This window comes from Lynx rufus, unplaced genomic scaffold, assembly GCF_022079265.1.
Source record: "Lynx rufus isolate CCGP_SWC_20201006 ecotype Redwood Valley unplaced genomic scaffold, mLynRuf1.p SCAF_9, whole genome shotgun sequence".
Lineage (NCBI taxonomy): Eukaryota > Metazoa > Chordata > Mammalia > Carnivora > Felidae > Lynx > Lynx rufus.
The window spans coordinates 15,575,988-15,595,994 of NW_025814897.1; the positions used below are offsets into that span (position 1 = coordinate 15,575,988).

At 51.9% G+C, this 20,007-nt stretch overlaps 1 protein-coding gene across 1 annotated transcript in view; it reads right to left on the bottom strand.

The window, feature by feature from the left end:
• Nucleotides 1-19,677, bottom strand: part of DSCAML1 (DS cell adhesion molecule like 1) — a 329,391-nt gene extending 309,714 nt beyond the window's left edge. The window contains exon 1 of the mRNA XM_047071154.1: nucleotides 19,560-19,677. Coding sequence (XP_046927110.1) covers nucleotides 19,560-19,662 — 103 coding nt within the window. The 5' untranslated portion in view covers nucleotides 19,663-19,677. The remainder of the gene's footprint in view (nucleotides 1-19,559) is intronic.
• Between the last annotated feature and the right edge of the window lie 330 nt (nucleotides 19,678-20,007).

The window sequence follows — 20,007 nt, forward strand, 5'->3', positions numbered from 1 at the left end:
CCTCTACCTTCGGGAGGACAGGCCCTTTTCCTGGGAGGAGGGAAGCCCCATCTTTGGTAAAACATCAGAGGAGAGGAAGAGAGGTAAGTGCACCGTCATGGGTTTTCTATTAAATACATTCCTACTCATCAACGCCAACAGACTCCTTGGAATTGTGTAAAAAGATCTGAGTGACCCTCTGAATCTTCCCCATTGGAAGGTCAACTTGGGAGGTGGGAGAGAGAAAACTGGTGCCGGCCTCCTCTCAGAGACGGGATTCGCAGCTCTGGTTCAGAGCTGGGGACAGAGAGAAAGGCCACTCAACACGGGGGGTGCCAATGGATTCCCAAGGACAAGCATGCCTTTCTGGTGCCATGTTGTCCCGTATCCCCTAAGCCCTCAAAAAGTTCTGCGGGAGACCTGCAGGCCCAGGTGGGGGGTGGGATTTGGGGGAAAATCAGGAAGGAGGTTAATGCCACATTCACTCCACATCAGGACAAAGAAAGAGAAGCATCCCTGAAACACAGAGCAAAAAAATGAGAATTTGGCGGAGCTAAGGAACCACAGCCAGGGACGGCTATGAGCCCGGAAGCATTTCCAAGGAAGTGGAATTAAGATTAGAGGTAATTTTGTAGCTTGTAAGAGGCAGGGGCCACCCTATCAATATCCGGGTTATAGAAAAATATTATTGTTCTTATTTTAGAAATGAGGCAGTTGAAAAATTCAGGGCCCAGAGCTACTGAGCCAGAAGGAGCCAAGGCCACAGGGTGGCTGATAAAAACCTGATCCCAGCTGTACTGGTAGAAACAGCATGTTCCGGCCCAGGAGAGGCTGGAGTCTCATTGAGCCCTCTGTTCATACCATCTGTGGCGCGGGGCGTCTCTCGGCCCTGTGTTTTGAGAAAGATGCTGACGAACTGGAGTCTGACCGGAGGTGGCACCCAGGGTAACATATGAGATCAAACCCTAGAAGGGACCTGCTGCAGAAACGGTCCCCTAGGGCCGGGAGAAAGGGACATGGCGGGGGGGGGGGGGGGGGGTGCAGGACAGGATGAGGTCTGTCCTCTGAAGGGTGCCACAAAGGCAAGAAGGAAAACTCATTCTGTGTTAGTCTGGGGGGCGGGGGGGGCAGGAAGGGGACCTGAGGGGCGAATTTCAGGAAAGCACATTTCAGCCCAACATCAAAAGGAACTTCATAAAAGAGGCAGTTGCTAAAAACAAACAAACAGACAAAAAACAACCAGAAAAACCACACAGGAGTAGCAGCTACTTTGCAAAGTACCTGCACTTAGATATGGCCTTTCCATCCTCGACCCACCTCACGTTTAATCTCAACACATCCTTGCAAAATTTAGAAAACTGCACGAAAGAGATCAGAAATCATTCCCGATTCACTACCCAAAGTAGTAACCACAACAATCACTCACTAATGGAAGCATTTCTTTCTTTCTTTCTTTTTTTTTTTTTTAACGTTTATTTATTTTTGAGACAGATAGAGACAGAGCATGAACGGGGGAGGGTCAGAGAGAGGGAGACACAGAATCTGAAACAGGCTCCAGGCTCTGAGCTGTCAGCACAGAGCCTGACGCGGGGCTCGAACTCACGGACCGCGAGATCATGATCTGAGCCGAAGTCGGCCGCTTAACCGACTGAGCCACCCAGGTGCCCCGGAAGCATTTCTTTCAAGACATTCGTCTATGATAGGTGTTTTTTTTTTAACCAGTTGGAATCCTATTACATAGATAAAAATGTATTTTCCACTTAACGTATTATGATCCTTTTCTCATGTAATTAAAAATGCATTGGGATATTTGATTACATTATTGTACCCATAAATTATTTAATCATCCCCCTATCATTGGGTATTCGGGACCTTTAAAAAAAATTTTCACTGTCGTAAATAACATTGCAGCCAACAGAAATCTTTACTGCCGTGTTCGGTTACTTCTTAAGGACAGAACCCAAAGTGTGCAGGCCCTGATGGCCCCACGTCGCCAAACTGCTTCCCGGAAAGGTTGTCTAGTTGCATCAGTGGTCCGTGAGTGCGCCCAGCTATTCACAGGCTTGCCAAGATCACCTCCAGGTTTCCCTGGAAAGAGCACTCTTCCATTTGAGGTGAGATCACATACACTGCTTTTCAGGAACACGTCTATTACAGGCCTACTTAGGCCAAACCAGGTAGAAACTCTGTCTTGCACACACACGCACGCTAATTCTGTGTTCTTTGTCACTCTGGCAATACCTTCAGACCTGGGGGCATCGCAACACAAATGTACCCCATTGACCATGAGACCGCCTCTCTCGTCATGTGGTAGGGGGCTTCTTGAGGCCTGGTGCCAGGCCCAACCAAGGCCACAGAGGGTGTCTGTAAAATGGGCTCCGTGTGCAGGTGCTACCTGAGACCTGGGTATGCAAGAGGGCAGGAGAACCAGAGAAGGAACAGGAAACCACTGTCGCAGGAAAAACTGGGATGGAACTAGGTGCTGTGAGAGGTGAAGGAGGAGGGGGCAGCTGGAGAGCCCCACCCCGCCCCCTGCCCAACCCACCCTCTGCTCTCCAGGTCCCATGGGGCACCCCCCTCCTCTCACCACTCTGCCCCTGCGGAGCACGGGCAGATCACCTTTCTCTCTCAGCTTTCCTCATCTGCTACGACCTGGGCTCCCAGATTTCTCTTGTCATTTGAGCTGGGATTGGGAGTAAACCCTTCAAGGCAGGTAATGATCGGGGCCCCTCCCCGCATCCCCAAGTCACTTGTCCCTCCCCAGCTGGCCTCTGGCATGGACTTCCTGCCCCTCAGGACAGAAGGACATATGACAACGGCTGCCAGGACGCCCCTAGGCTCCCAGCTCTTGGGAGAATGGCAGAGCAAGGGGTCTCCCAGCCCCACGAATAGCCGGTATTCACTTTCAGGGCCCTCACGCTGGGTCTCCAGACTCTCATTAAACCACGAAACAGATTACAATGAAGTCCCGAGGTAGATCCATCTCTCCCCCTCTTACATTTATACCACTTTTAACGTAGTTATTTAACAGCTCTTGAGCACCAGCCCTGCCCAAGGTGGCCGGGGCAGAGGAGGCAGGAAACAGGTGGGGAGGGGCGGGGAGGGGCGGGGGGAGCATCACTGAGATGTGGGCACGTCTCCTTACCTCTCCCCAGCTCCACCCACAAAGAGCCCCTGGGATCGGCTTCCCAAATCCCACATTCACCAGCCACGAGCTCTCTCGGCATTCCCAGCCCCCCAACCCTGGAATGCCACAGAAGGGCCCCAAGTGTGACCCCACCCTTCTCCCCGCATTTTGCGTACTGTGTTGAAACGGGTTCTTCCTAATGGAATACACCACGCTTATAGAAAAAGGGTAAAAATAATACCAAAGCACCCATGTTTATTTTGGCTATATTTTCTGCAGCTCTTTTTAGGAAGAAACATTTTAAGAAATAAAACCTTCTGGAAACAGTTGTCTCTCCCTCAGTGAGTCCGTTGCCTCCTTCCTCAGAGGTAAGCACTACCCTAAATATGGTGTTTATCATCCTCATGCATGTTTTTTTACTTTGGCTACATATGTATGTATCCAGAAACAATGCAGGGTACTGCTTTGCATGTTTTCAAACTTTATACAAATGGTACCATAATGTACACATCCTTCTGCGATTTGCTTTCTTCCATTCGACGTTTGTTTTCGGTTTTCTTTTCATGACATGTCCAGGCTGATTTGTAAAGCTCTGCTTCATGCATTTCCCCTACAGTATAGTATTTCATTGCGGAAATAGAAGAGATTTAATTTATCTATATTGGTTTCCAATTCTTTTACTATCACAAACACAGTTGCCATGACAATTCCTGCCTTGCCCATATGTAAGAGTGTCTTTAAGGAACATGCGTGTCGGAGCTCTTTTCCGGACATGTCTGTCTCCCCGGCAGGACACAGACCTGTCACCCACGGTGCCCCCGGTGCCCGGTATGATGGGGGGCGCATGGGGCTCAAAGAGTGGGTTAAACTGAACCAAGCCGAAAGGGATGTGTGGAATCATCTCTTCCAGCCCCTCCACTTAGAGATGCGGAAAGTGACATCCAGAGAAGGGAAATGAAGGCAGTTAACGAGAGAGCGGGAGCCAGAAAGCTGTGCCCCTCCCCCAGCTTTCTGGTCCAATACTCTGGGGGAGTTGGTGACAAGCAGGCACGCAATCCACACGAGAGAGGGCAAAGACAAAGGGAAGAAAGGTGTTAAGGAGATTATACCTGGGCGCTGGGCCTCCCAGCATGGAGGGTCGTCTCACACTCCCCCTCCAGATGAGATCTCGCTCCTGGACACACAGACAGAGACCTCGGATCTGGACACCCTGCACCCAGACTGAAGTCTGCCTTTCGTGTTCTTGTTTTGTGTCGCAGGAAGACCCTGGGCCTGGGACCCGAGAGACCCCGACACGTGGCCTAGAGGTGAAGAGTGGGTCCTGGCACCACATGACCTGGGACTGAGTCCCTAGCCCGCTCCTTACCAACTGTGTGGCCTCGGGTAAGTTACTTCGCCTCAATGTGCTTCATTTTCCTCATCTTTCAGATGAGGCTGGTAGGGCCCCTGGGCATCTGACTTCAGCTTAGGTCACGATCTCACAGTTCGTGAGTTCAAGTCCCATATCGGGTGGGCTCAAGTCCCGCTTCGGGTGAGCCCCACTTCTCTCTCTCTCTCTGCCCCTCCTGGGATTCTCTCTCTCTGCCCCTTGCTCACTTACGCCCCCCCTTCTCTCTCTCTCTCTCTCTGTCTCTCTCTCCCTAAAAATAAATAAATAAATAAGTCAAATGGGGCTGGTAATCCCAACCACCTTATCATGATATTGGGGGGACGACACAAGTTCTCCTGCATAAAGTAATCCACGCCGTGCCTGGCACATGCAGGTACCATGGGTTTATCACCACCCTCCCCTCCAAACTCCACGCACTCTGCCCAGCATGGCCTCACCTCCCCCTCTGACTCCTGGGCCTTGGGCAGGGCCTTGGGCAGGGCGCTTCTGAGGCCCCATTTCCTCACTTGAACATGGGGACAATGGCACCGTGATCCCATCTTATCCCAACAATACAACGAGATCAATCAACGCCACAGGCCTTGATGAGGTCAGCTCATGAAACAGACGCACTGGAGCTCTCACCGATCATTTATCGAATTGTGTAACTCCTGGTGGGGCAGAGCCTCTTCCCACTCACCGTGGGCCACAGACCGCGTGGAAACAGGAAATACACTCGGTCTTTACCACATGACGTCACGTCTACCACAGGGCCTGACTCCGTATCTGGCCCATGCCATCGGAGGTACCGGAGGAAAGAGCAAAGTCAGCGAATCTCTCACAGCCTCTGTTTGCTCGTCTGGAAATGGGAAGGACTGTTCTGTGCTGCACAGAAACCTTGTGGGAGTCAAAGTGTAATATGTATAAAGTGAGCTATGAACTATAAACGCCCAATGCAAATTTAACTCACTAATGTCGTAAAAAGAGAGGGACTGTTCCGTTTGTCTTTAATCCCTATACTGCTTAGACTCTGAGGCGTGCCTGCCCAAAGGAGGCCCAGTGATAATTCTTGGGAAATTTAAGGGCAGGCTTAGACTCCGGGAGGGAGATGATCTCTATGTTTCTGGGAACATCCTTAACCACCAAAGACCAGCGCCCCAAAATCCGGACCATTCCCCACTCAAAATCTTCAACGACTCCCCATTCCCCTTTAATTATATAAAACTCGGTACAGCATTAATTACTCCCCACGCTTAAGTAAATATATCGTGAGCTCCAGACACACCAGCCAGTCTCCCCGAAGAGCACAGCCTTTGTTCACCGGGCACCCGGGGACTTTACCCCCATGGCCTCCTGTATGCAGAGCACGGGTTTGCTTACCAAAATCGCCTAGGGGACTTTCGCAGATACAGACGACTGGGTCTTACCCTGCCCCCCCGCCGGGATCCAGACTTCCCTGTTTGGGGTGGGCCTGGACGATAGTGGCGATTCTAACGTTGAGAGCAGACAGGTCTAGAACACTCTCCCCTGCGGGAGCACCGCCTACCAAAACAACCCATTCTCCAGGACCCCTGGGAAACGCTGCTTCTGATGTGGCACCTGCTCTAACCACAGCAGACAGGGCTTCCCACCCGTGAGCCCGCAGAGGCCGTGCCTCTCCTGTGCCCTAATCACACCCTCCTTCATTGGGGGTCACCTGTGTCCCACGTTCGACTTGCCTATCAGGCAGCAAGCCCCTCAACGGCCAGCACGGGTCGCATCTTCCAGGTCTCTGCCCACCCTTCCTGTACCTACACCTCACAGGCCTCATCGAATAGTGACCGCTCCAAGGGTGTCTACAAAACTCGGGACACCGAGTTCACCCTCATTCCTGCCCAGAAGATGAAGAGGAGAACAGGGGACCGTCCGCTGTTCAGGAGAAAAGGCCAAGCTCTGTACACTCACCCAGACGCGCTCCAGAGCTAGATGCTCCTATGCCCTTCCCCAAAGATAGTGGCCAAGGTGTCTGCCTTGGGTCTCTGCTCTTGAGGGCGCATGTGGGGGTCTACGCAGGTGAGGGGGAGTCTCCTCTTTCCAGAGGCAAAAACCGGGAGTGTTGAATACATGAGAAGACGCCTAGCGACACTCATCATCAGGGAAATGCAAATCAAAACCACAATGAGATATCCCCTCACACGGGTCAGAATGGCGACAATCAACAACCCAAGAAACAACCCATACTGGCGAGGATGCAGAGAAAGGGGAACCCTCGTGCACCGTTGGTGGGAATGCAGACTGGGGCAGCCACTCTGGACCACAGTATGGAGGTCCCCCAAAAAGCTAAAAATAGAACTGCCCTACAATCCAGCCATCGCACTACTGGGTATTTACCCAAATACAAAAATATTAATGCACCGTGATGTTTATAGCGGCAGTATCTACAATAACCAAATTATGGAAACAGTCCAAGTGTCCACTGATGAATGAATAAAGAAGATATGGGGTGTGTATGTGTGCACACACACACACACACACACACACACACACACACTGGAATATTACTCAGCTGTTAAAAAGAATGAAGTCTTGCCATTTGCAACAACACGCATGGAGCTAGAGAGTATCCTGCGAAGCGAAACAAGTCAGAGAAAGACAGATACCGTATGATTTCACTCACATGTGGAATTTAAGAAACAAAACAGCAGTGCCTGGGTGGCTCAGTCACTTAAACATCTGACTCTTGATCTCAGCTCAGGTCGTGATCTCATGGTTTGTGGGTTCGAGCTCCATGTCGGGCTCTGTGCTGACAGCATGGAGCCTGCTTGGGATTCTGTCTTTCCCTTTCTCTGCCCCTCCCCCGCTCTTATTCTCCTTCTCTCTCTCTCTCAAAATAAATAAACATTAAAAATAAAAACAAACAAACAAGCAAAGGGACAGAGGGGCAAACCAAGAAACAAACTCTTAATTATAGAGAACTAATGGTTACCAGAGGGGAGGTGGGTGGGGCATGGGTGCAAGAGGTGATGGGGATTAAAGAGTACACTTGTCGCGATGAGTACCAGGTGACGTACAGGAGCGTTAAACCACCATATCATGCACCTGAGATCAATATCACACTCTCTATTAACTGGAATTTAAGTAAAAACTTAAAAAAGCCGTACGTGCGTGGGTACACGTATGTACATATTCACCATGTACAAATTACATCGCGCATACTATTCGCACCCATTCGCACATACACAGTTTAATTAAAATGAGTTTCCTTGGTGTGTGGAAAGAGGAATTTCTCCAAATCCCCTGAGAGCCTCGAGCAAAGACCCTTGGGAATCCCTGTCTACATAACACAGCATCTTGCACACAGGAAATGCTCAAAAAACATTTGCTAAATTAAATAATGAACGGAAAATGCAACCACTGCTTGTTGCTAATGCCAACGTGGCCATTTAGACAGATTCGGGGGGTGAAGCCAACGTAAGACATGGCATTGCCAGCTGCAGCCTGATGGCGTCTGTGCCTTTTCCTGGGCGCAGGCTCTGAGCAGGTACCCCGGCTTCCCTGGGCTTGTGTAACGGCAGGCTCTGGAACATTCTAGATAGCGAGCCTCTTCCCTTCTGTGTCCCACTCCGACACAGGGTGGTGAGGAGGATCCCCCGGCATCCTCTCTGAAGGGACTCCCCTGCTTAACAAGGCCTCAGAGAGCCCCCAGACCCCCACACAGAGGTAGCATCCGATACCTGGCTGACTCCTGAGCCCATAAGCAGCTGAACGGAAAACCCAGACTTCGCTTCCAACTCCCACCCCCACTGCCACTCACTGTCACAGGCTCCGTCTCCCACTCTGTCGTCTGCTCCGCAGCCGCCCCTCCGGGCTTCCAGCAGATTCCCTGTTCCTAAAGATGTGGGCGTTCAGGTATGTTCTGACCCTGATGTGGAGGGCGGAAGCCTCTAGGTGTGAGAGGAAGAAGCTTCCAACTTAGAGGCCTTCGTGCCAGCCTCTGAGCTCCTACTGTCACTGTCCTGGAATGCAGAAGGCTGTTCCTGGTTTCGCTGGCTCAGCATCCCACTGAGAAAGGCAGGCTTCGGCTGACTAAGACACATGCCTAAGCTCCTGAGGTTTCTGCACACGGCAAGGTGCCTGCTGGACCACAAAAGCCAATGGAATATCGGGCTTGTATATAGGCCTTCTGGGAAATACTCTGCCACTGCCCCAACATGAGGGTCTGTTCCCTCAACATCCTGCCCTAAGGCGCTCAGCCCCAATGTAATGAGACCCAAGCTCACCCCTACACGCTCACTCCTAGATACCCACAATCAGACGCTCGCCCCCTGGATGCCCCGCCTACTTGCTCCCACCCGCCCACTCACTCCTCCCGGAGACCTTCCAGGCCTGGAGGGGATGACAAACCCTGGAACAGTTAGCCTGTATCCGTTCAGCACAAAACAGATCCTACATCGAGAGGATCTCTATGTAAAACAAAACACGGAAACAAAACAAAAAACCAGGTCTATATAAAAAATGCTAGCTATACACGGAGACTATGTTTTCTCCACATAGAAAAAGTACCTAACTTCTAATCTCCACAGCTGCTGAGAATGAGACTCAGAGAGATAAAAAGACCCACCTAGGGTCACACGGCAAGCAAGGAGCGGGCCTCAGATTTAAACCCAGATCTCTGGCCAGAGCCTACACCGTTTTCGCTTTGCTATACAGCTTCACTCCATCAAGAAGAGGCTCCCAGCAAGCCCTGCCGATCTGAGGCATCACAGGAGCACAGGGGGGCTCGACCAGCAGCCCCAGGGCCTCCCCCTTCCCTTTATTTTAATTCATGCCATTGACAGCCCAATCCAGAGATCAGCACCCCCCCCCCAATTAAACGTCTCTTGTAGGCATCCAATAAACCTCATCTGAGCGCCTACTCTGTGCTGGAGCTCAGTGACGCTTGTGGCATTACGGATGTAGACCCTCGTCCCGCGGCGACCCAGCCAGCGCGGACCTCTGCCTGGAACCACAGCCCGTCCCCTGGCGGCTCACGTTCTGGCGGTGAGGTCTCATTGATACGCAACAGAGTTCAAAATCACAGGCTTGGCAGGAAGTGCCATCTATACATAGCTCTGCCATTCTGTAAGCACCGTTGGCTTCTCCTGAATAAACGCTACCCTACATTAAATGCCAGAATTCGGCGAGCAGTCCTGCATGTTTGCAATGAGATTGAGAACTAAAAGCAAGATTGATTCTGATGTGAACACCAGCAAAGCAAATGGGTTTTTGAAAACCCTATAATTTCCCTGCAACCCTTGACTTCACTAAACACACATTTTTAGACTGCAGCACAGTTAGGTAGGCATTAAACAAAAATGAGGTAGTCTAATGATGATTTATGTGTAGGATAACCTTCCATAAAGAACCCCGCTCTGATTTCAGGGTAACTTACAGAGGTGCCAACTTAACCAAACAATGCCGCTTGCTCCGCGTCCACTGCCACGGCGTGATCTCGGGGCAAAGCGTCTGCCGGCAGTTGTCTTAAATCTGCTGAAATTCACCCAGTGGGTGCTCTGGAAATGCAGCACCTGCCATGAACTAAATGGAAAAGCAAAACACGACACATGCACACACCACCAGAAGCACCTGTGAACACAGACTATTTTGCTCGACTGTGGAGCCGCGGCTGATGGTTCTGGAACCAACCAACTGGCAGGCAACTGCAGAGCGGCCCGCCCGCCGGGAGATCGGAAGGGGTGCTGGGGAGCCGTGGGCGTGCGGTCCAGCGGGGGCCTCAAGGGCTCCCGAGGGGCAGGCATCACACCGGAGTTCCTGTACCCAACCCCCCTTCCTGGCTGGGTGACCTTGGGCAGGCCTCGCAATCCCCCCAAGCCTTGGTTTCCCTCCTAGGCGAAGTGAAGAACGTGTCCCCCTCAGATGGGATGGAAAAGATTCAGTAAGATTATGCCTGTGAGCAGGCTTTATAAGCCAGAGCACGCTGTACAGAGGAAAGGCGGCACAGGGCACGGTGTGAGAGGTGGCCCAAGTCACCGCTCAGAGCTGAAATCAACGTGCCCTGGGCCCAGCTCCTCACTCTGTGGCCTTGAGCAGGTGACTGACCTCCCTGTGCCTCAGGCTTCTCATCTGCAAAATGGAGCTAACAATACCAGCCGCTACATAAGACACTAGGGAGGATGAAACAAAATGGCCCACGAAAAGCACGTATCACAGAAGAGCTCAGTAATTGATCACTTCTTTGCTTACTGACCGTTATTATCACCATGATTATCATTTCCAGTCAGGCCACCCGACTAGGGAGAGAACTCCTTTGCTGCTTCTGCATGTTTCCCTGTCATCTCTCACCTGCAGAGTGTGGTTTATGGCTTTAGGAGGTAGGATTTTCTCTCTGCACTCTAAGGAATAAATTCAGGCTGTCTGATTCTGATGGCCCTTCCCCCATGAAAGCAAACAATAAACAAACAATAATAACAGAATTAAGGGCCAGCTGCTGTGTCCTCTCTGTAACTGCCTTGCTGCGGGAAATAGTAATTGCCACGAGCCCCCGAGACAGACCTCAGGCTAGAGTCACCAAAGTGCATTACAGGTAAAGAGCATGGACTCTGGGTCCCAGCGACAAAAGCTTCGCCACTGAGAAGCTGTGTGACCCGGAGCAAATTGCTTGGCCTCTCTGAATCTCATTTCCTGTGTACCTTTGAGTTAGGGGAGGGTGGGTAGCAGGCCTGCCTCACAGGGTTAAGAGGAGAATTCAATGGCAGGACGTCCAGGCACCTGCCGCCGGGCCCTACAGACACACGTGTCTTAATACGCTTCTCGCCTAACCACGCGCGTCCCCAAGCCTCACGGCATCTGCTTTCCCGTCTGGAAAGTGGGGAAGGTAATGGGGGTTACCGCAAAGAGCAAATGAGATCACGAAAAAGCCCTTCCTACACGGTGTGGGGTTGTGGAGACACTAGTTATTGCTGAACCAGGGTCTGAGCCCTTTGAGATTAGACCGGGCAGTGTGTCCCGGGAAGGGAGCTTTGCTGTGTTGCCACCGGACCCCACAGGCCTTCATCCCTTCCCTTAATGTCATTTCTATCAGGTACCGTGCAAGGCACAGGTGAAAAGGAGAGGAATTCCACACCGTCTTGGCGGTTCGTTTCCCTCATCTTGCCCCCGTGGTCATCCGTCTCGCCTTAGTCCCGTCTTCTCAAGGTCACGTGTTCTACCGCCAGCCCGGCGCCCAGCACAGCCCAAGGCTAGACAACGTCATGAAGCTGGGGGGGTCAGGGGTAGCGTCTCCCTGCCGTGTTTAGAGCCCTCCTTCCCCACCTGAGAAGTCAAGCCTCTCCAGAGGCCTGCTTTCCTTGGCAGGGATTCCGTGCACAGGTTTCCTTATCCCCATTTCACAGACGAACGAAAGAGGCTTTGAAACTGACTTGCTCAAGAGCACGGATTAGGACTAGAAGACCACAGCCTGCCTTCTCTCTGCCGCATCCCACTACCTCTTCTGTAAGCTGTCTGCTCCCATCTGTCACCCAATTTCCTATCCGGTTGTCTTTTTCTTGCGGCTTTGCAGCAGTTTTTAAAATATATTTTGTGTGTCAAGTTTTCCGGAGGCAATATAGCGTAGGGCTTAGGAATGCAAAGAATGGCATCCGGATGTGTACGTGTGGGTCTAACACTTCCTAACTTTAGGCAAGTCACTTAGCCTCGTTGTGCTTCAGGTTGTTCATCTGTAAAATGGGGGAATAATAGTCCCTTCATCAGATTGCTTTGAAGGCTAAGTGAGCCAGCGCAGAACCTGGAAACCTAGTAAGGGTTTCGTAAGTGTTAGGCGTTACCATGTTGCCCCTCCACACACACATTTTGTTTTCTTTTGTTTTTGCTTTTTTCCCAGAACTGGCAGGAACTTCATATCCTGGCATCCTTTTCAAACTGCTCTCACCACTTAATTTACCCTCTGGGTCACCCCCACCCTCTCCTGCCTTCCTGCCTTTGCCCCTGCTGCCACCTCCACCCAAAGCGCTCCTTCTGCCCCCACGGCCCCGGGGAATGTATCCCAAGACTCAGGGGCAGGCTTCCCTCCCTTTTGTGATGGCTCACTGGGCCACCATCAGAAAGAATCGCAGCTCTGTTATATCATGCTCTCCACGGGAAGATACTACAACCCTACTCCGGAGCTCTGCCGAAGGGAAGAAGAAGGTCATGGGCCAGTTCGACTCCTCTTCAAGCCCTGACCCTGTGCCCTTCACCCGGCAGGGGCCCAAACCCCATTGTTAAATTGCCTTGAGCACACCATCCAGTTCACATTAGCCCAGATTGACCATCCCAACCCCTTTTCTCTACGGCCCGAGAGAGTCGAGAGCTGAGATCCCCCATTTTGCGTCTCAACAGAGCATCACAGGGGAACCCACAGAAGCCTTCTCTCTCTGGGCAGCTGTGGAGCAGCTCAGTGAAATAAAGACCAAGGACCACCCAACTTAAAACCCTGTAATGCCACTGGGTTTCTGTGTGACCTTACCTAGGCCTCTTTCCTCCCTGCCACATGACAGTTTAGTGGGGGAGAGACTGGCATTTTGTCATCCTCATTAATCATCTTCTAAAAGACTGGAGAGAAGAGGGGCCTGAATAAAATAAGGAGCCTGCCCTTGCTGGTTATATATTCTCGTAGTGGGGAGAACACAGATTGCAAATATACTAGACAAAACACGATTAGTGCCTTGAGCAAGGAACACGATAAAGTCCGGAGGGAGTTCACAAAAGGATCCCCTCGAAGAAGGTTAATCGGGGTGATTTTTAAATCCATTCTTAGCAGAAATCGGGAAAGAGATCATGGAAAAGGTGGTATTTGAACCAGGCTTTGAAAGATGGGTAGGGTTTAGATACACAAAGAAGGAGGGAAGTCTGATAGTAAAAACAAAACACCTCATGAGCAGTTAAAATAATGGGCTCTGAGAATGTCAAGGGAGAAGGGGTGAAGGGAGGCCCGAGAGAGCATCAGTTTATCAGTAAGCGTGGAGGCTGGGCTCCCGGACCTCCAGGGCCCTTCCAGCTCTGACAGTCTGTGACTCTCTCCGTTTGTGGCCTACATGCATCCAAACTGGTCTCCAGGCACAACCCAGCTCTCTCTTGTCTGCTCCGTCCCCCATCCAAGTCGGTGGAGACATATGGGATCCGAGGTAGTCTTGGTATCAGTCTGAGCAAAATGCAATTAATAAGCTGAATCTGTATTCCAAAGCAAACCAAGATCGTATATGACTGTTTACTGCGTGGAGATTATCTATCCCTGTCCATCAGAGCTGACAGCATGAACTGAATCCTAAACCCCCAGATGAGGACGGTCTTTGTGTGACCCACTGGGCCAAAAACAGAGCCAGTGCCCAATAAAGCCTTCTTGTTAGAATGGCTGTTTTATTCACTGATCTTTCAGCTAGAGATCTGTTGCCCTTCAGAAGAGCCAGAGGTCAGTAGAAAGGTTGGTGACACATTTCTGTCCCTAGGCAAGTACAGGAGACAGGGACAGGCCCTCCTCCCGTAAGAAAATCTGAGGACAGTCCGGTTTTTAAAAAAGCTTATTTACCTAGAGAGAGAGTGAGCGAGCCAGAGAGGGGCAGAGAGAAGGGGACAGAGAGAATCCCAAGCAGATTCCACACCATCAGCGCGGAGCCCGTCACGGGGCTCGAACTCACGAACCGCGAGATCATGACCTGAGCTGAAATCCAGAGTCGCTTAACCAACTGAGCCACCCAGGCGCCCCAACAACAGTCCATTCTTAATGAGAAGCTTGCCCCGGAGAGACAGCGGGAGATAGAAGGACTAGGAGGACCCCAGTTCAAACCCAGGTTACAGCCGTTGTTAGCTATGTGACCTTGGGTAAAGTGTTTCATTTCCCTGGGCTTCAATGTCCTCATTTATAAAATTAGGAAAAAAAAGAAAACGAAACAAAAAATGTTATCTCTTAAAGGGTTATTGCAAGGATTAGAGATAATTTAGGTCTCAATACATGATAGATATTATCATTAATCTCATTACTATTATGCTGTGACAGGTGCTAAGAGGGCCCTGAGGATAAAGAGATGGAAAAGATACAGCCTTATACCCTCCTGCAGCAGGGAGACAGAAACAACCACCCATCACCTAAGAGAATACGATGTAAGTTCTGTCGGCAGGCTTACGGAAGGCCTCCCGGAAGGGGACCCATGTGGACCGAGTTTAAAGGACAAAAGAGAAGTAGGGTATCAATGAGGAGAGGAGGGGACAGGTACAGAGGAGACAGCAGACATCACAGCGATGAAAAGAGGTCTGAGAAAACCCGGGAATAACGTGGAACCCTGGGGACCATCAGGGAGGTGGGCTCGCTGACTCTCTCCTCCGTCAAGGGTGGGCTGCGGTCCAGGAGCCCTGCCCACTAGGAGGCCCCTGACCCCCTCTGACCGGATTCCTCCTGGCCCCTGCATCTCTCCCCCACCACCACCACACAGGGCCCCCAGCGTGCTCCCAGCCCAGCCAGGGCCTGATGACAACCCAGCATTCCAGAGCCCCATCCTCAGAGACAAGGGAGCCGATCCAGGCTTGTCTTCCAAAGCACCGGTGGACACATCTGGCCCACATCTGAGCAGTGTCCAAAACTCCCCTCTGGGGCCACGACAGCCAGTCAGCATGCTGGTGAAGAGCATGCTGGGAAACTCCCACAAGGAGCCCGCATCGATATAATCAGGTCTGGTGGAAATTAAAAGCTATTAGGAACAGGGCCGGATTTATCTTTATATCCAATAACATGCATTGTAATGGTGATCATGCAGATGGGAAATTAAACCACATCTCAGCTTCACTGGAGGCCTTAATTTTGATTTACGTTTGTGCACAGCCCTTTGCCCTCTTACCCCCCACCCCACCCACTCTGGAGAGCCAGTTCTCCTCAAGACCAAGGCCCCCGAGACAGGAGTAAAGGGTAGGAACCACCAGATCATAGGTGAGAGGCTCTGTGCTCTTACATCTTTTTTTTTTTTATTTTTTTTTTCAACGTTTATTTATTTTTGGGACAGAGAGAGACAGAGCATGAACGGGGGAGGGGCAGAGAGAGAGGGAGACACAGAATCGGAAACAGGCTCCAGGCTCCGAGCCGTCAGCCCAGAGCCCGACGCGGGGCTCGAACCCACGGACCGCGAGATCGTGACCTGGCTGAAGTCGGACGCTTAACCGACTGCGCCACCCAGGCGCCCCATATCTTTAAATGCCCCAATGGAAGGGAGACATCCAGCTTGGAGGGAAAAGGCAGGGGTGTAGTAGGGAGTTCTGGGAAGTAGCATTCTGGGGAAAGTTTGCGTCTCGGTCTCTCCAGCCTCTACCTGGGAAAAGTACAGGCAAAAAGCTGCTGAGAGTTTCTGTGGCCGACTCCCGGAGGCTTATCTGCCCCTCCCCACCCTGGACAGCTGGGAAGGCTAACCTGTGAGCAGACACCCAACTCACAGAGCGTGTTTAGGCACCAAGCCCTTAATTCCTTCCAAACACCCTCGGAGAGAGGGGTTGAAGGGTAAGCTCTTCATTAGCAGAGGCCTGCACCCAGAAGGTGTCCCCCGGGGCCCTGAGCGACCCACCTCAGCCTTCCCATTCCTCCTCCTGCTCTCCAGCACCTGCTTCTGTTGGCCCTGTGGTCTGTGAAGGATCTGAGATCCAAGTCAGCATGTTCTGTCCGCTCCAGAAGCCTACTCTAAAGCATCAGTGGGGATAACCGGCTCCTGGGTCCTCCCCTGACCTCACGGCAACCTAATCATTAAACCTTCCCCCACCACGAGAAGCTGATATCCGACCTCCCAGACACCACACACACACACACACACACACACACACACACAAACACACACACACATACTGGGTACAGTGTGAGTAGGGAAGGCAGATAATCCTGTTTTTATGAGAAAAAAAAAAAAACAATGAACAATTTGCATTTTCCAAAATTAAAGCATGCGGCGTGTGGGCCCAAGTTCTGGCTTCTCATCATCTACAGAGGCTGGAGGAAGCAAACCTCTAGTCGCTGGTTCTCATGGATTCCGCTGGGAGCGTGTTAGTTGGATTTGTGTGCTTTGGAAAGTCTGTCCCTGGATCTAAAACGTGGCTGTAGAAGGATCTAGAATGATTATGGATGGTGCCCGAGGGCTGGGCGGGGGAGGAAAATTCTCCAAGGCTAAAGGAAAGAAAGAGGTGCTACAGAACTGAAGTTTAACAGAGCCCTGCAGATTAGGACCAAGCCCACTTCCCTGATAATTATGCCCTTTGGGGCCCCCAGCCCTGTCTTGACATCAAAGATTGCCCCGAAGCCCCAACTACAAGGGTTGCCGCAGGGAAGCTCGCTGCCTCCAGCTCCTACGCCTAGGAGTCGGGTTAACCTTCCTGCTCTCCCGTCTGCACCGGATGTCATCATGTCGTCCGACCCCACACCCACTTCGATCACCCTTATTTCAACACTCTTCCCACATTCCTTCGAGACTTTTCCAACCACCCATTCACGCTCCGACGGAACATTTAGCAAGCACTTGCCCTGCATGTACAAGGTGACGTGTGAGAAGCCAGGGAATGTGTGGATGAGCCAGCCATTTCCCACGCTGGGAAACTCAAAAAAGGGGGGCCACAGGGCCTGTTACATGGAAACAGACACACTGCCATGGGAAACAGCAGGAACAGGAATGCCCTCTTCCCACTGGGTCATCATCATCATGGTCACAGCTGTCCTCGGTGTGCCAGGCAGCGTTTGGAACCTTTTACAATATTGACTTCTTAAACCGTGTAAAGTAGGGCAATCATCATGCCCATTTTATTATAGCTGGGGAAACTGAGGCACAGCGGGGCAAAAGACTTGCGCAGCTCATTAAACAGTGGGATGAGTCTCAACCTAGGGGGTCTGGTCACCAACTCCAGGGACTCAATTCCACGAAACCTCCCCTAAAACCCAACAGGGACTTTTTTTCCCCTTCCTAAGGCCAAAACCCTCCTTGTCTAGAGCACACATTTAAAGCCTCCGTTGCACTCAGAGTAACACTGCATTGGATATACGTGGACCGGTGCTGGGAGGCAGTTCTGCATGGGGTTAGCGCACAGGTCGAAAGAACAGACCTGAGTTCGAGCCCCCGCCCTCTGCTTAATAGATGCCTTACCCGGAAGAAGTTACTTCCTCTTCTGTAAAGTGGAGGGTAAAAATACACTTAACAGACTTTTCATGAGAACAAAATGAGATCACATAGGAACATTTCTTAGCCAGTGTCTGGCAGGTAGTAGCACTCAAACAATAATTATTATTTAATAATATTACTAATTGATATTACTTTAATGAATCTAACTCTTAGTCCATAAACTCAAGTGTATAAAAAATACCACCTTTCCTTATGTTCTGTCAATCACGTTCCATCGGACTCTGTGGGATAAATGGGCCGTTCGATCTTCATTCCTGGGGCTTCCCCCAGGGATGTGCCAAGGTCCGCGGTCTCTCACCAGCCGGTTGCCCCTGCCTGCATGATCCCTTTGGGTCTTGAGCTGTGCACCCCACGCCTCATTTGGACGCAAGAACCCTGGACTCAGTCCCAGACCCCGCGGAGCTACACACAGCCACCCATTGTGGGGCCCAACTGTTTCCTCCAGCTGCACCCACTAAGCGGCCTCCAGTCCCATCCCCATCCCCGGGATTCGGACTCGTCTATGTCCCGTTTGTTCCTTGTCCTCAGAGGCCCTCTTCCCCAGCCAGAACACCCATCCTAACCTCTCCTATGAGCTTATGGTTTCACAAAAGGCAGGAAGAGCGGCTGTCTTAAAGTAGATTCGGATTCCTGTCCTGCTACAAGCTCTGAAGCCGGGAAACATAACGGCCTGGCCATCTGCTTGGAACTGAGAGAAGGAAAAAGCACCAGGAGCAAAACACAAATTAATGTCTCCAGAAGAGTATCCCGCCATGTCAGCTGTAAATATGCCTAAGCATTGGCTCTCCTCCTAACTGCACTGGAACCAGGTAAAGAGCTTTAAAAACACTGATGCACAGGCTCTACCACCGAGATACTGATTTGGGGGCGGTCCCAAGCACCAGTGTCTTCCAAAGAGCTCCCCCGGGACTCACCTGCGCAGCACGATTTAGAAACCCGGCTTTAAGAGCTTCCATGCATCGAAGTCTGCCTTCCCTAACCAACCCGAAAACCCAAGCAACGAGAATCATTTCATACGACCAACAATGAGACATCAAAGCTGCAAGGGCGCTCAACACCTGGTCAGCTTCCTCCATTTCACAGAAAGGACGAACCAAGGTGCTCAGCCGGGAAAGGAAGAAAAAGCAGGAGATCGTGTGCACCGTGCCGGGATGAAGGCAGAGGGTTCGGGAGCGGTGGGGGGAAAACCACCCTTTTGGCACCGGAGGCCTGGAGGCGTTCTGAGGACTTGAGGTCCTCTCTTGGGGTTGCCAGACCAGATTTCCTGTTGAAGGGACAACACCACATAGGAACAGGGAACCAAGAACGAGGGGCTCGCGATCATGGCGGCTCTAGCAAGGTGAACCCACGACGTGGCATTGACCTCTTCTCCCGATACCAGGCACAGGCAGGCTCGGGCCAGCTAGAATCCTAACGGGGCCTTTGGCTAAGTCATGAAAACAAAGTCCCACACGCATGTTACCCGTGTCTGGTGCCCTCGGGATCCGGTGCTCATTGCTTGGTCATTCCAGGCACACCATAGCCAGCCTCCTGGCTGTCCTCTCCCCACAGCCCATCACGGTGAAGGAGCCTCCAGCCTCACCTCCCATTGCAAAAAGCAAGGGCAAGCGAAGGTCCAGGGGCCAGGAAGGATGGAGACCCCGCTCTCTGGGGGAGTAGGATGCACCCTGTGCCAGACGGGACCGTCGCACGCCCAGCAGAGAGAGAGGCCGCTGGCACGTGGGTTTCCACCGCCCCACGGAGAGACGTGCCCAGCCGAGACCAAAGATGCTTTTTTTTTGCCGAAGCGTCACTAGAACAATAACAAATCAGTCACCAGAACCAACCTCAAGATCTCAGCTCAACAACCAACTCAGCACCTCTGCTTTATCTCTCCCCCAGTCCCCGGCCGCCCCGCAGCACCCCTGCCCGCCGCGGCGCCACAGTCCTGCCTTACCTGGGATGATGGAGACCGTGTCCTTCTCCCAGGACACAACGCTAACATATTCCTGCACTGAGGAGGGGATGAGGCACTTGAAGACGGCCACGTTTCCACGCATTGACCTTTGATCCTCCACCCGGACGGTGTAGGGTTCCCTGAAAACTGCAGAAAGATGAGGGAGCGGGAAAGAGGGGGGATGTCACAAGGCTGGGACTTGGTAGGGCCCTGAGAAGGGAACGGAGAGCCCGCTCAGCCCCCTCAGCTCCCCCCCCCAGGCCCCACCCCCCATCACTTCCTCCCCCACCTCCCGTGTAACCAGCCCCAAGGTTCCTGCCATGATCTTCCTCCTGCCTGAGTCATGTCCTCTCTGCCCTATGGGGGAGCCTACTCCCCCTCAGAAACACCCAGCCTTCCTCTGCAAGACCATAAGCCCAGCTTCTAACCTGTCCAATTTCAGGGAGGA